We start from the raw sequence: 16,616 nt of genomic DNA on the forward strand, positions 1-16,616 counted from the left end.
ACGAGAGAAATGCAAAACATGCAACAGTAAATTGCGTGGAACAAAATAGAATAAATGAAGTTCTATGGAAGGTGCTGTTTTCATTTGTCACCTCTCCAGCGGTTTGTTTTCCGTGCGATAATAACATCGTGGTTCTGGAAATTTGCTACATGTTCAAACAAGCCCATTGTACCATTGGCATAATTGGATATCAAATACAAGAGAGGGAGATGCAATCAACAAGTTGGAAAGTAATGTAAAATGTAATTGAACAAATAATGAATGCGTAAGTATTTCATCGAAACACTAATATTGTAAGATAAACAATTTCAAGAGAAGAAGAAAATTATATCCATTTGTTAATTATTCATATCGGAAAGCACATTTGCAAACAATACAAAATCATGATGAAACCAATTTTCAAAGAACTACGAAACACGAAAAAAAATCAAACAGGCTCGTTTAAGGTTTAGTTTGTTTATGATATTCTTTTCGACCACTTTCTTTTTTCGCTCGAAAGTACGCAAAGCAAAAGTTCTTTAAGCTTTTAATCACAAGTGTTGTTGCACAAATACCTCGAGTTTCTTATTACTTGTGTAATAAATAATAATAACTCAAACTTGTTTAATAAATAATACATTTTGCTGTTTGCTTTTACCAAACAATCCGATATACGAGTAAAGTTCAGCAAGAAAACAAACAAAAAATAGGTAAAAACCCCAAACCAGTGGAATAGCTCGAATTTAAAAATTAAAATAACCAAAGCTTCACACAAATCAACTCGGTAGAGCAAAAACCCCGTCAAGTGCGCCCCCGTCCCTCGGAAAATGGTGAAAAGTTTCAACCGGATTCAGGAAAAAAAACTGGACCCATAAACGAGAAGCTAATATCAATTTCATTCATTTGTTTCCATATTTTATGCGACTTTTTGGTTTTGAATACAACAATTTCAATAATCAAATTACAACTGGTTAGTTATAATTGTTGAGATATGATCCGGGAACAGGTTTACCAGAAACTATCTTCATTTCTGGGAAAAAAACCTTCGGAGTACAAATGATAGGTTTCGGAATGCAGTTTGTACAAATGGTTTCGTCGCTCGCACACGCCCGGTATATATGCTTTGTAAACATAGCGTGAAACCGATCCGCAACCGCGCTGGAAGCCAACAAAAAACAGGACCGGAGTTCGGAATTTTTTTTTGAACGCACCGTACGTTCGAACGCTTCCCAACGTGTTTAAAATTAAAAATCGGATTGATTTGAGAGGAAGCGTGTAATAAATCCGAGCTGGCTGCCAAGCGTCGTAAAAATTCAATAAAAAATGAAACACGACATAAAACGTGTTAAATATAGAAATTTATGTAGGTTACGGACGGACCTTAACATTCTTCTCGGTACAACCCCTTTTTTGTTTTGCGGGAGTGCTGCGGCAACAACTCCTCCACATCATCCAGGCGAAAGGCAAACAACAACAGCGACGACGCTTCTCCTCTCGAGGCCAGTGGGCAGCCGCCAGCTGCGTAGATCTGCGAGACTGGCCACTGCACTACGCTGCGTCCGGCTGCCGCCAAAGAAAAGTGCACGGTGTTGCACACACACACACACACACCAGCAGCACAGCAGCATTCACCCCCGCTTTGGCTTCCGGCGGCGAAAGAAACCCCCTTGTGTTAAGTGTTGTTTTTACAATGTTTCTGAAGCGCATTTTCCTACACTTGGCACCGGAGTCTCATCCAAACACGAAGTTTAGCGAAGGTCGAAGCGGAAGGGGAAGGTTGCTGCAGCGGTGGCGCGGAGCGCGGGAACCGGCAATGAGTAAGCGTAAGACGGTAGTGGGTCTTCCAAAGTGCGGTGCGTGATTCAAACACGGGACACGAACGGCAAACAACGGCGAAAGTTCGGTGGCCCAACCTGAGGCTGCTGGATGGCAGGTTGGGGGGGCACAAACAGGCCGCTGACAGCACGTGCCTCTAAGCATGCCTCCCAAGCGGCGAGTTTGCAGCTCGGGAAACAATCAGCCCGAGCCCGCAAGTTGTGAAGCAGTACATGAAAGATACCCGTAAAGATGCAATCGTTAGGCAGCACCATTTAAATGTGGAGCCGTATCCTTGCTTGCTGCGGAAAACGACTGTCCTGTAAACAACTACTGCGTGTGTGGAAGTTATGAGAAAACCATTGCAATGCCACACATAATAAACTCGGAAAGGCCACACAAATGATAATTTTGTAAACTATGCAGAAAGACACGAATGATAAAAAGGTGAAACCGCAAGTGAAAAACAAAATATAACATTAGAAAAAGAAAATGGCAGGAGACGCAAGACGTAAGTGCTCCAAAATAATTAAAACCAAGTTGCTTGAGAAACAAAAAACAAGAAGAAAAACAATGGATCAAGGAGGATTCTTATTATTTATATTGCAAAATTAAACTACATTATCCACTTGCCGATTCGAAAAGATTAAACTAATACACGCTCAAAAGCAAGCATTATTCGGAGCGGATCCATGTTTGTCTCTAAGACACTTCTCTAAGACACTATTTTACGATATAATAGGTGCTTTTTTAAATGATTTAGATCATAAAGTAATACATTTTAATTACTTTATCGTTATATTTACTTTGTTTCTTTTGTTTGTTTTTTACCAGTTCTATCACTTATTCATATGTTTTTTTTAACGATCCCAACCCACACGTTACTGTATTTTGAGCTGCAAAACGCTACTTGAAGCGTTTGTTGAATCAGTTGATTGAATAATTGACAACTATGTCTAGCTTGTTTTACTGCAAGGTGTTGTGATGCTGAGTATTAAATGGATGTTCTAGATGTTTGTTTTAATTAATATTATTGAAATATTGTGTGAAATAGTGTTTTTGTTAACAAGCTCGTACAGCTATAGATTTTATTTACTTGTCAACTACTTTATTTCTATTGCCATGTGTTTTTTACCAATTCTATTGCTCATTCTTACGTTTATTAAAAACACGCAGAAAGTGTATGAAATTATAAACCCAATTTAACGAATTTATAGCTAGCAAACCTCACTTTATGCATTTGTTGACTCATTTGATGGTTTTGATTGATTGATGAGAATATTCATTTCATGTTGCAAATCATTTAGCATGATTAAACTTTAAGTAACAAAAAAGGACGCGCTGAGTCAAAAGTTGGTGTCTTAGCGAGCTGTTTCGCTAATATTATTGAAATAGTATTGAAATAAACACGGAGCCATAAACTTTATACCTCCATTTTACCACTGCGTTAGTGCATTTAAATCCCAATTTTGATACTCTGTCCATCCATGGCTTATTTCTCTGATAGCTCCATTAGTTCCCGGTACATTTCAACCGAGGCTTTCCAAGGTGGTTGAAAAGAAAATGGTTGGCGCCAACAGCTCATTCAACACGTACTCAATAAAAAAAACCACGTGCACAGAAATAAAACGCGTCCTGTAGGACACAATGGGGGAGAGCTGCAATAAAAACATGTCCGATTGAACATACGGAATTTTATCTACCGCAGGAGGAGACGTGGGGTGTATAAAAAGAAAAACAGCAAACGGAATGCTCAACTGGTGGTGCTGAGGAAATGGGGGGGACTCGCGCGGGTTTGTCGCCGAAGCCAGGAGTATGCAGGTAGGTCGCTTTCATTCCGACAAAAGCAACAGGGCGCCATTTGGCGGAGGCCGACCCGACCTGACGGTAGGAAGGTGGTTGGAGGCTCGATTTAAAATTTCCAATTCAATTAAATGTTTGTCTTCCCAGCCACCGGCCGCAGCACACACACACCGGGAGCGCTTCCCGAGGCCACATCACATTTATTCCGAATCGGAGTATTATTTTGTTTACTTGTTCGCCAAGAGCAGCAGGGGAAGGGGGGGCACGGAAAAGCGCCCGAAGGCACGGGTGGGCGAAGTGTTTCGGCGAAAAACAGGTTTTCGCTTTTCTATTCATTACGACTCCACCGCGGGGGCGAACTGGAAGTGGAGTGGACGGTGGTGGTACCACGCATAACCTTAAAAACCGCCGCCAGCAGCATTTCCCTAGTTCTCGCACCCATTTTCCCGGGACGGAAGTGCCCGCCGCCCGCGCGTTTCCGTCACTTTTGCCCGCTCGCTCGCTCTACTTTTTCACTGTACTATTTGTGATATTTACTACCTCCCTTCTCCCCCTCGTCCCTTTAGCATCATCCGTTTGCGTTTCCTTGGTTGCACTCGGGCCCCGAACCCGAAAGTAGCACACAGATGCAACACACAATGCAACCTGTTAGTTTTTCGCTAGGTTTATTTTTCTTTCCACTGTTGTTGCGCCCGGGAGAGTTAATGGTTTACGTGCACAATGTGTTCGCCTTCCACCCGCCAGCACCTTGCCCCGCCACTTCGGTTAGTTCCCCACAGGAGCAATAAGGACACCGGACAGAGGGGGGTAAAAAACGGAAACAACGGCGGGGGAAGAAGGTCGTGGCAAATGCGAATCAATCGATTCGCGGGAGTGAGCCAGTTTCTTCCAGCGCAGAAAACCCACCGTGGGGTTCGTGTGGTGGTGTGCACTTCCGGCTGCCGACCATCTCCGAGGACATCCGATAGGAAGATTGGTGGGAGATGGGTTTTATTAGTGCGCATACGGTGCATCTCCTCCCCGCCCCGGGGAACTGCCAGCTTGTTAGCAAAGTTAGCTACGGAGCACGATGATGTGGGACCCCCGATGGTTGGCGTCCCATTTTTAACTAAATCCAAACGAGAACAAACGAATCCTCGCCAAAGAGACAGCGAAACGAGCGAAAGACAACTAGAGGTGTGTCATATAGTCGTGAGAATAGCAAATCTTTTTAATGATCTGAATCAGGCTGAACAATCACCGAGATGATTCGATTCTTTAAGTTACTCCTTAGTGAATTTTGAATTGAAAAATGATTTATTAGTCGCCACAGAGATTTGCATCCTTAAGAGAGATTTGAATTTCAAATGAGTTAGCAAAAGAGTCGCTGAGTCGGATTCCAAGAGTGAGTAAAAGAGCTACTAGTCAGGACAGATGCAAATACATCACGAATACACTTTTTGTCTAGTTTGTTTACTCTTTTAATTCCTTTAAAATTACTTGTTTCAGAAATCTGATTTGATCTGCATGAATTTCTCATTCAAAGATTCCCGAATCTCTAATTCGATGCAAAGAGAATATGAACAACCCAACTCGAGAGACAAACAAAGCGGAGCAATATTGTAGTCCAACCGCACAGTGGGCTGCACACGGAAGCACTTAGCGGCCATTTCCGTAATAATTATACCAGTACAAAATGACGTCAACTGTCAGGCCCGTTTGTAATACACTTACACACCTATCAAATCGTAGATTTCCAAATAACTTGTTCACTAGAACACATTTGTACAAAAACCGCGTTCACTGTTCATACATTACTCAACAAACACTGATTGCATATTAGTTTTATAAAGACAGTATGAGGTTACAAAAGAAAACTGATTACAAAACCGTTTAATAAACATTGACCATTTAACATTGGTATTTCTCTTATTCTTTGCAATTAATCACTTTATAATATGATAATTATGTAACTTGTAACAATTGAACATCTCTAAAATACTAAATCGAAAAATTACGAATAGTAAATCAGTTTTTGAATGCTAATTGTAAAATTGAACAAGATAAAAAATAAAATAGATATCGCAGATGGAAAAGTTGTAGGGGTAAACATTGGTGCACTTTTTTAAACTATTGTGTCAAAAGTGCAAGGGGACTACCAGAGTTCAAAAGGAAAAGTCTCGAAAAAGGCATTTTAACCTCAAAAGAGCGAAGTCTCTGACACAAAACAGCGGCTTATTTATTTTTAAATGAGCCATCGCTCAGTGAGTTGTCAAAATATCCAAATAAACTTCAAACGAGATTTGAACGTACAAACATTTGTATATGTGAAGCTTTTTTAATGTGTTGTCTCGAGCTCATCTAATTTCACCAAGAATTTCGTTTTATTAAAATCGATACAATAAATTGACAGATGAAATCGATACGACGACTTTCCCAGTGTGAGTCCAACTGGGCTAGATGACTATAACAGGACTATTGTGGATGATGTTGCCAGCTGCTTGCGGTGCTATGGTATCGCTTTGTTTCACCCCATCTGACTTTTTTTTCCGAGTTGCAAGTTGTGCTCTGGAAAGCTCCGGACGTTTCCCGGTGAGGTGCAAAGTTGAGAACCACCACCAGCAACTCCTCCACAGTGTGTGTGTGTGTATCTACCACAGCATCGCGCACTGTGCATGCATCACACAATTGCATATTGTTAACGATAGCAATTACAAGCGAAACAAAAAGCGGGCGGGCAACGCCGAAACTCTGTCGCAACATGAGGAACTGCTGTTTATTATTAGTTCCTGTCGAAGGCCAACAAAGCGGCGCTGGGGAGGCAAAAAATAAAAACAAGGGCAATTACTAGCGTTTCCGTGGCAGTAGCACCCCATCAGCGGCTCGTCTAGATTGGCAAGGGAGGATTGGATTTTTGTCCGCGCGCAACCCCAGCCCTGGCTGCATTGTCCACCGGATTCGATCCGAGCACCACCGGCGATTCCGCGGATTCCTGGCTCCCTCCTGTTCTACTTTTGGCTTCCTTCTGTCGCTTGGTTTGGATTCGTTTTTTCCCCACTTCCTTTTTTGATTGGTTTGTAGCTGCCGGAGCTTACAGCATCCGTGCATCGGGGAGAGCTTACCGTTTTGCTATTTTAGTTCCTGGCAACGGTGGCAGGATTCTTGGCACACCCACCTCGCCCACTCTGCGTAGCCCGACAGCACGGGCGAGCTTATTAGAGATATATTTCCAGCACTTTCCACCCATTACGATGATGAGGTTATATCGTAATGGCGAGGGTGGTCGATTAATGGCGAGCGGGTAAAGCGAAGTAGAGCGGGGAGAAAGACATGTAGAAAATAATAATCGAGACAGCTTAAAAATGAAGTAAAATGCGTTAGCGATATAGCAACGGAAAAATAAACACAGAAGTCGGACGAATGCGCATTGCATCCGCAGATAAACAATAATGATATACCTGAGGCGTCTCGATGTCGAGGAAAAGAAGCAATAAAGTTCAACACTGCTTGTCAGCTTGATGGCTAAATAAACTGCTTCTATTTTATTTTTCCGGATAAACTGCAAACGCCTCCACATAACAACGAGAGTTGACCAAAGGCGGCGGTACGAAAAACCCATTAAATCCTTGTCCCCTCCCACCGTGCCCAGGGTGGTGGTTGTATTGTCCACCGATGCAGGGCAGAAGAAAAATCCATCGTTATTCTATTAATATCGCCCTAACTGACCAGCACTTGGCTAATGACTCACTTCCAGCCCTACGCGGGAGGAAGACAAAAAAAACCCATCGAACGATGAATAAATACACAAATGTTCAAAGTAAAGTTGGAGGTGAAAAACAAACGACAAGTTTACTTAAACAAAATACTATACGAAGTAGCACCTGTGGCTTTGAACATGGTGCAATTTTTGAACATAAATATCACAACCCGATAATTTTTCCTTTGTGACTCACACTCCCGATTCACAGCGAAATTAAAAACACCAAACAAAAACACTACACACATGGTGGTGTTTATGGGAAAGCGAAGGGCAAAATGTGTTTGGCAGAGTTGTTATTTTTCCACTGCTTGAAAACACTGTGCGCAAAATGCATTTACTGCTACCGAAAAAATTTACTTTGTTTCGTTGTCAAGTGAGAATTTTTTCTCATAATCATAATGCATGACGTTTACGCAGATATTCGCATTTAAATTATATATAAAGTAATGCAAACTAAAGGTAGTAATGATGTGATGCTGATTTGTATTGCCAATTGAGGCACAAGAATTGATTTGAAACAAAATTGATATTGAATTGACGAAACGGGTGAATTCAAAATTTGAGAAATATTTCAATCCGATTCGAGAAAGGTGTATGGTATGAAATGATCTAAAAGTAAATAAAAGTGCACAGAAAAGCAATGTCACAACCACTTCTGGATGCACGGGGTTGCGCACCAATCGGACAACATTCCACCACCCAAATGGTCGAAGAAACCACGTGGCCTGGACTGGAATGTACCAGAGGAAACAACGACCACATCATACAAGCCCGGCTTGACGTTAAAGTAGGGGAGATTGTTCCAGTGCGCAATATGGTTGGGCAAAACGCGACATAACAATAGGCGTTTTCAAAACGGTTGGAAAATAAGCGCGGTTCGAAAGGGTACGTAAAAGATATAACGCTACATCAAACTACAAGAAAGAAAACAAGAAAAAAGAAACTTAAAATGTCCTAGGATTAACTATTCGTATTGCTATAAACCAAAATTGACAATATTTGCTTTCTTTCTGGATCGTTTTATTCCGTAGGGTTTTGTAGTCCTTTCACAATAGTTTTCTGCATAATACCGTTATTAGACGAGGGATTTTACTGTCCCTTTCCACAGAGTTTTAATATCAAAATTGGTTTTTGACATAAAATTGCTGTCCACTCGTGTAATAACGCAAAGTTCCACCAAATGGGTTTTGCAGATGGTTGATCATTTTAATGTTTGAATTTAAAGTATTGTTCAATTTAGGGTAATAAATAAAATTTGTTGCAAACAACAGAGCAAAAAGTAAACAAATCTCCTCTTTGGCATAAAAATATCAGTCGAAAGAAAATCGGAACCGGGCACAACCGGTTTCTGACAACAATATTCCTGTCAATGGCGATTGAACACTATTATCCAAAATCGAGTGAGTAATATTGGTCGTCTAATAAGGGTATAATGGTTACAGATTTATTTATTTGCACATTACATCTATGTAGATGTTTTGTGACGAGAGGTTTCAGAAACGCTTTCTCAAATATGATATTACTTTAACATTAATCCTTTCAGTCCTTTCCACAGCGTAAAAGTATGAATAATTTCCTTGAAATTCGCATTTTTATGTATAAGCTATGCGAAAGTATTTTATAAAAAGCTAAAGGCTTTTTCTTAGGAAGTTATTCCAGTTTTCTGTCCTAAAGCAACGTATTAAACGTTAAACGGCACCTATCCTTTTTATTTATTCTACACTGATTTACTCTAGCGCAGTGTCAGAATGACGCTAAACAAAAAATAAGACCAGTGTTTCCAAATGTCAATAAAATATCGTACATATCTTTATGGCTTTATGGAAACATTCATCAAGGGCTAAAACTAGTTACGTCAAATTGAGGGAAATGTTGTTAATTAAACCCTTCAGGTCCCGTCGAAAGGTGGTGCATGTTGGAACACTTTTCCCTAAGATGGGAAGAAACCAAGGGGAAGCTATAGTAATGCTATCACTTCTCTATGCCTCTCTCTCTCTCTGTCTCTCTCCCTCTGTTCCGGTTCGTTCGGAGGGTATCGTTACAGTTAAGATCAATCGATCGATGGTCAAGCGATGAATGTAAAGTGTGCGCTGTTTAAAAAAGTGCTATGGAAATAGTTTCGTCCGATGGAGTGGGGACGAAACTGGAGGAGCATATTTCCGTTACCACCATCGTACCACACCAGGTTCACCACGCTGGGGAAAGGGATACAACCTGGACCGACACCGACGCCGATCGCGGTTTGCGGCGGAAAACTGATTTTTTTTCACCCTCTCCCTCTCTCTTTCTCGCTCTTTCTCTTTATCTTTCTTCGCGATGCTGCCCTTTCATCTATGGCTTCCACCATATAAATATGCTGACCGTAACCGCGCACAAATACATGGATAGCACACAGCGGACAAAGTGTCCAGTTGTGATGGCGGAGGGCATTTGCTGGAGTGCGCCGCAATGCGTTGCTCGATTGCGGGATGCGCGGTTGGGCTTGAAGGGATAGGCATAGGCGCACACACACACACACACATAGACACAAAACATGCTCGGGAAAAGTTGTGTATGCATGCGCACGGCACGCACCCTGCCTGCGCTCCGGGATCGATGGGGCTCGTCGCTTCCCGGACAAAACGTCCATATTTGCATTACAATATTTCGTTCGCATTGCTTGAATCTCCCAAACTGGAGTTGCTTACAACCACGTCGAGGGAGGAACGTTCCAACGTTCCAGTGTCGACGTTGATGCCGTTTGACAGTTGCAGAAACAATTGCAATACAAAAGCAACCACAACAACAGTAAGATCATACTCCTCAAAGGCTAATGATTTCATTTTCACAGTGGTTTATAGTGAGAACATTTGGATGGACAATTCCCCGATCCTGTCAACCTGGAAAAACTGTGTTCGAATGCATTGGACACTCCACGATGAACGGCTTTCGCGATGCTGAATGGAACAAAAATTGATCAAGAAAGAATTAATCGAACTAACCGGAGAACTACCAGATCAGTTATTTAGACTGCAATAGTGCCTTTCAATCACGAATAATTATTTAGGTAAAATGATTCTATCGTAGTTGATAATTCACTTTCCCTTATATCTTGAAATGTTCATAGTGAACAATGAATGCTTACGAAGTTATTATATCAATTGTTTTGAAGTTGATTCTTTATTCACGTAAGTCACACTCAAATAACAGTAGTTTTTCGTTTCAAAACTCTTTTGAAACTTTATTGTACTAATGGTTGAAGGCAGAATTTAAATTGAAAATAATTGTACACCAAATTCATGACCAGTTTTCGGACATGATATGTACATTGTTTTTCGAAGACAACAAGAGAATCAGAGGGAATTGTGTGCTTCTGTTCGCAAAAGATTCAGATGCAACAGTATGGAAAACTGATCATTCACGAAAAAGATGCTCGTTTCAGCAAGCAGTGGAAAGTAACAAAAGATATAAATGATGACAAAACATCTGTTGCAGTAATGCACATAAAAAAAAACATTTGCTACATCTAAAGATCATCTACTAAGACAGACGATGCTGCCAAATAGTACAGAGAAACAATAACACTACCAACATTTGTGGTAGTAGTGAAGCAGATGCAAACAGTATGTGATCCTAACATGCCGTACAAAGAAGAAATACATCTGTAAATACAATAATAGCGATGTATGCTACGTTATGATGCGGTTGAAGTTAGTTTAGCTTCCATTCAAAGGATCTTACGAGATGCAACATTATGAAAAACTGATCAATCACGAACAAGATGGCCGTTTCAGCAAGCAATGGAAAGTAACATAGGATAAAAATGATGAAAAAACATCTGTAACAGTAATGCACAGATAAAACATTTACTACATCAAAAGATCATCTACACGCCAGACGATGCTGCCAAATAGTACTGCGTAAAGATAACAAAATCCGATCTATTTGTAACAGGTGCAAGCAGTATGTGCTCGAAAAATGTAGGGCGTGTAAGGAATACATTAGAGTTTTGAGAATGATTTTTTAAAGAATTGATTCCTAAAACGTTAATAATCTTCTGAAAAATTCATGAATCTTCGGCGAACCTTTGATGTATCATTACGATTCTTTATTGGGTGTGGGAAAAAGATGGGTCTGCTCTTCATATTTCACTGATATTTTGAGCTTCACTAATCTGTTTGTCAAGCAATCATGAATCTTTGGGTTACATGAATTTATCATTCAAAGATTCATGAGTCTCAAAAACATTCGAAACAAAGAATACATGTGTAAAAACTGTACTGGGGATGTTTGCTATGTTGTATTGCGGTAAAGTTAGTTTTGCTTTCGGTCAAATGAACTAAGAAATAATCTTATACAAGTAATAATTTGAATAAATGACAACGAAAGCAATGACAACGGAACAATAAAGTTTAAAGATTCAATGATTTATCCTGTAATGAATTATTAAATGCTTGAATAATTCATGTTTACTCCAAAAATAAACACAACTTACTCAAAAACCAAACCGGTAAAATAATTATATTACAAAGCGATTTCTTCCTGAACGTCAAACTTCCAAACTTTGGTTCAAACGATTCTTGTATTGACATGACAGATCATCACAAGAAAAACATTCGCCCGGGCAGGAAAAATGCACTTCTCCATCAGCGAGGAGCGGAGCAAAAAAAAAAGAAAACAACGGGAAAAGTGGTGATCAATGCACAAGTGGTCTATTCTTTTTCCGGGCTTTCAGTGCGGCCACCATCACCATCATCATCATCATCATCATCATCCGCGCCATCGCGACCATGGATCGTTGTTGTCGTTGGTGAGGCGCATCTGGGTGGAGTCGCAGAACCGCACCACTACTTTCCAGCGAAATGCCGCCATGCCGGATGGCGAACGGCGCTGGAGAGAAGGGACAGGGGCGAGTTGACCACCGCACACAAACACACATCGAGGTCGCGTCAACGATGCCGTCACCGGACCCGCGATGCGTACCTGCTGCTGCAAGCCCATCATGGCCTCAAAAGCGCGAACCTGTACACAGGTACAGGCCAGTGGTGGTGTGTGTACGCCACTCCAGGCTGGGACATAGCCAGCCCTGCTGCTGGTGGTGGTGGTGGTGCTGGTGGTGGGAAGATCACCCCCGTAACCGCGTCCCGTTGTAGCGCCCCTTCCGTACCGCATGCCGTGGCATTCGCGGCGGCCACTCTTCGACGCGCGCGTCCCATCACTCGCGGGATCGGGAATGGAGTAGTCGGTAACCTCCCTCGTCCCCGTCCTCCCGCGGCTTGCCCTTTTCCTCTTCGTCAGCAACAGCTTTTTCCACCGCTTCCCACTGCCCATGTCGGCCTCTGCGCGATTGTTATTATTATTTTTTCCTCCCCCCCACCAGTGTACGATGTTGCCGTGTGATGTTGCTTTCCATTCCCATGTCCCAGCCACTACAGCATTCCACCGACGGATGAGTTGCATGACGACATCGCTCGATCCGCTGCTGGAGCAGTTTTGGCTAAGAATGAGATTTTTCGGTTCGATTTCGTACTTTTCTTTCTCCAAACCTGCGTCCGAACGGAAAGAAGACGAAAAAAAAATACGCCCGTGTACTTTGTTCCGAGGGGAATAACGGGCAACAACTGACCGGCACCGCATTTGGTGCGAGGTTTGGTTAAATGATCTGACCTTTGTTAGGTGTGCGGGAGGGACGGCGGGGGTGTTCATGTGTAACACATTTTAAAACGAATCAATGCGGCATGCATTTACAATCAAGCACACGCAAGATTATGGGAACGAATCGACACGTCGAAAGATCAAATTATCATAGGTGAACATTTTTTAGAGAGAGCCGTAAAAAAACTAGTGTTAGGCAATTCGGATTCAGATATATGGCTTGGAATGATCCACTGCATCGATCTATCTATGAGTGAGCGATTCATCATCCTACAGACGCGTAAACAATTCTTAGAAAAGACTCCTGTTTTTTTCTGTTTTGATTGAATAAAAGTGAAACTTCAAGAAAGATTCATGAAAATGTCATTCCAATTCAAGAAAGATTGATAATATTCATCAACGTTTTGATATTCGAATCGTCAAAGATCTATGAATAGATTCGAACAGATACAACATTTCAATGACAGATTCATGAGGTCGAAGAATCACAAAAAAAGTGTTGTTTTTGGTCGATTGATCCCCATGCCTCTGAAAGATTCATCAAGATAAATGAATGTTTCCAAAGATTAATCAATATTTTAAAGATTCCAATATTCAGAGAGCAATCTGAATGAATCTTGGGTGAAAGATTCATATCTCTCCAACATTTTCAGAAGGCACAACTCCAATTTAAACACACAGAAAGATTCATCAGACACAACCACGATGGACGACCTAAATAAAGCAATTTCATAAATTTATTGAAATTGTGGTAATTTCCTTTCGAGTAATCAAAACACACATTACATCATCGGTACCGTTCTTTCTCTCTCCTATTGCTTAGAAGCGAGCGAGACGATGTCACAATGACTGTCCCCCGCCCGAATTCCTAGAAGAAGAGGCAGATGGTGATCCGCACTGAAATCGTGCAATTTTTCGTGGAATTAGATTAATCGAAAGAGCAAAAATAGTTCCGCCGATTTCACCTCGTTTTGGAAAATTGAAGAGTTGATCAATTTTTTTGAAGAGTTGGAAAAATTTGGGGAAAATCCCATGACACATGCGCAAAAACAAGTGTTGTCCGACGTTGAGCATCCCCATTTTAATCTGGATCTTGTCTCTAAAAGGCAAATGGTTGTCTCTCCAATGGACTAGCTATAAATTTTTGGATCTTCAAAAACTCTGACTGTATAATTAAACATTTGATTAGCGAATTAAAGCACACTGCAGCAACATGTAGTAGATTAGCCATGGTGTATACAGAGGAACTGGTTATATTGGTATCAATGAGTATACCAAACAAAGAATGAGTCAGCAGCTTCAAAGAAACAACCAGAAAACTTTAGACAGTTGGCGGTGTGGAAAAATCCATGTAACCAAAGGGTCCTAAATCAATGGGAGGCTGCTGGGCACGGACATCATACCCGCGAATGCATCCCAGATATCTCCAGATGGACAACAAGGAAGCACGGAGAGATCAACCGACACCTAACGCAGGTGCTGACGGGGTTTGGTTTTCTCCGCGCCTACCAACACCGGGTCGATAACGCTGAGTCACCAACATGCCCAGCATGCCCAGCAGAACAAGAGACAGCAGACCACGTGCTTCGCATCTGCCCTCGGTTCAACGCGGAAAGACGACCTCTCCAACGGCCCGATGGATCATATCCAACACTACGAGAATTATGCGACGACATGTGTGCGAGTGAGGATGTGTGGCAGGCAGCCTGCTCCACCAGTAAAAGCATTATGACGAATCTGCAGCGGATGTGGAACTACGAAAGCCCCATGCCAGCCAGGAGACGACAGCGACAACGATAAAGAGATGCACGTTAAAACGAGCCATGATGCCATGCATCACCCAAGGCGAGATGTACCAACATCACCCCCACCCATGCCATATCAGTTAAGACGGGATCTGGGTGGAGCCAGGGTTTAGAGGCCGGGGTTAGGTTTTAGTCCGTAGAAATCAGACACTCCCCACCTGTCGTGCCAGGTGGGCGCCTTTTGAAGGTTTCCTCCCCGAAAACAAAAAAAAAAAAAAAAAAAAAAAAAAAAAAAAAAAAAAAAAAAAAAAAAAAAAAAAAAAGGGTCCTAAATCATGGCGCACTTTTACTTGCCATCTCTCGGTGTCCAATGTGCAAGGGTGTTCGAAGAGAGTTGCCACCACTTGTCCTGCCCGTTCGCCTCGCGGCAAGATAAGCGGCAAATTTGGGCCGCCTACACATAAGACACATGTGTGATTGAATCACGTCAGTAGGAAGCTGCCGAGGAATCGGCGGGCGCTAAGTGTGACCGTGATTGACATTTGGTAACTCCACTCGCTTCGGGAATGTTCTTCGAACAGATCGGAGCTTGAGCACCTACAACAGGTTTGGACAGTGGTATTTCTCGGTAAAGTTACTTCCAAGTTGCACACCGCTTTGAACCACCTTTGGTAAATGGATGTACAACTGGTTGGAAAGGAATCCTTTCGGTGAGTCTACATTTTTTAAATGAGTCACGATTGTAATTCGACCTTTTTCTGATGTCCGCACGGATTTGATCCGTCGAGGGGGGAAGGGTACTCTGCTAAAAGGAAAGTTTTAGAGGTGCGGGAGTTAAGAACACAACTGTGCAGCGAATGTTTGGACTTACCTTCGGTAGATCACGGATGTGGTTCGCGTCCAGCAGCAGCTCTTCCAGGCTGTTGGAGTAGCGGAAGATCTCCTCCGGCACGTTCGGCAGCGACGAGTGCCGGTTGTCGACGTACTCGATCTGCCGGTTGCATCCCTTGAAGATGGGTATGTACTTGAACATCCTGGAACGTTGCCGCGGTTGCCGGCCAACGGGGCGCCGATCACCGTCGTTCGCTTTCCCGCGCTTCCGCTGCCACTAAGCACCGATGCTTTTCCTTCACGACGGAGAGGTTGTGCCGGCAAATGTCCCTCTTCCCGTGCGCCGTCTCTCCTTTCTCGGAGCTATTGCTGCCTATCGTTCACTTCCTTGCTGCGTTTTCGGGGGTAGGTGGTTGTTTTACCTGAATGTCGGGCAATTTACATACCGCACCCTTGTTTTCTTTTTCTTTATCGAAGAGGATATATATATATTCGGGGTGCTTGTGTTCACTACCCCCTCCTCCGAGCGTTCCAACAACCGAGTCACACGTGTAAACGCGCGCACACGTACACGCACATGCCGCCGCGTTGTTTGGATGTTGGCCGCGTTACCTCGCAACAACCGCCGCCGCCGTTTTTCCGATCGTACGTTTTTTTCCGTTCGATTTGTCTATTTTTCTGCCCGCTACTTCCGTCCGTACACTTCTCGTCTACCTTACACTTGCGGGCAGCGGTAGTGAAGGTCTCGGTACACTACACTACTACAGCAAATGCTAACTTCAAAAACAGAAAGAAAAAGCAAAGGGTCGCTGACCCCCTCCCCTTGGTAAGCGTGTGGATTCATTTCCCAGCGGAGAATTTTGCAACTACCCAACCACCCACGGCTGGTTGGTTTTTCCCGGTCGGTTTTTTTGTTTTGTTCGGAACCCTGCTCTTCTGCTCTCTTGCTCATGGCACACACGACCGGCGGACAACTACATGCTACCCGGAAAGTGCGGCCCCAGAGGAACCCGGACTACCTGCGATGGGACAGAAGGGTTCCTAAAAATGGAAGCACTTCTGGAAAAACA

General features: G+C 42.7%; 1 protein-coding gene across 2 annotated transcripts in view; it reads right to left on the reverse strand.

Annotated features, from left to right (window-relative positions):
• LOC131269546 (protein lap4) overlaps positions 1 to 16,616 on the reverse strand; it is a 60,313-nt gene that overhangs the window by 39,743 nt on the left and 3,954 nt on the right. For both annotated transcript variants that reach the window (XM_058271967.1, XM_058271966.1), the window contains exon 2: positions 15,587 to 16,355. In XM_058271967.1, coding sequence (XP_058127950.1) covers positions 15,587 to 15,748 — 162 coding nt within the window. In that variant the 5' untranslated portion in view covers positions 15,749 to 16,355. The remainder of the gene's footprint in view (positions 1 to 15,586; positions 16,356 to 16,616) is intronic.

This window comes from Anopheles coustani, chromosome X (assembly GCF_943734705.1).
Source record: "Anopheles coustani chromosome X, idAnoCousDA_361_x.2, whole genome shotgun sequence".
NCBI classification, from domain to species: domain Eukaryota; kingdom Metazoa; phylum Arthropoda; class Insecta; order Diptera; family Culicidae; genus Anopheles; species Anopheles coustani.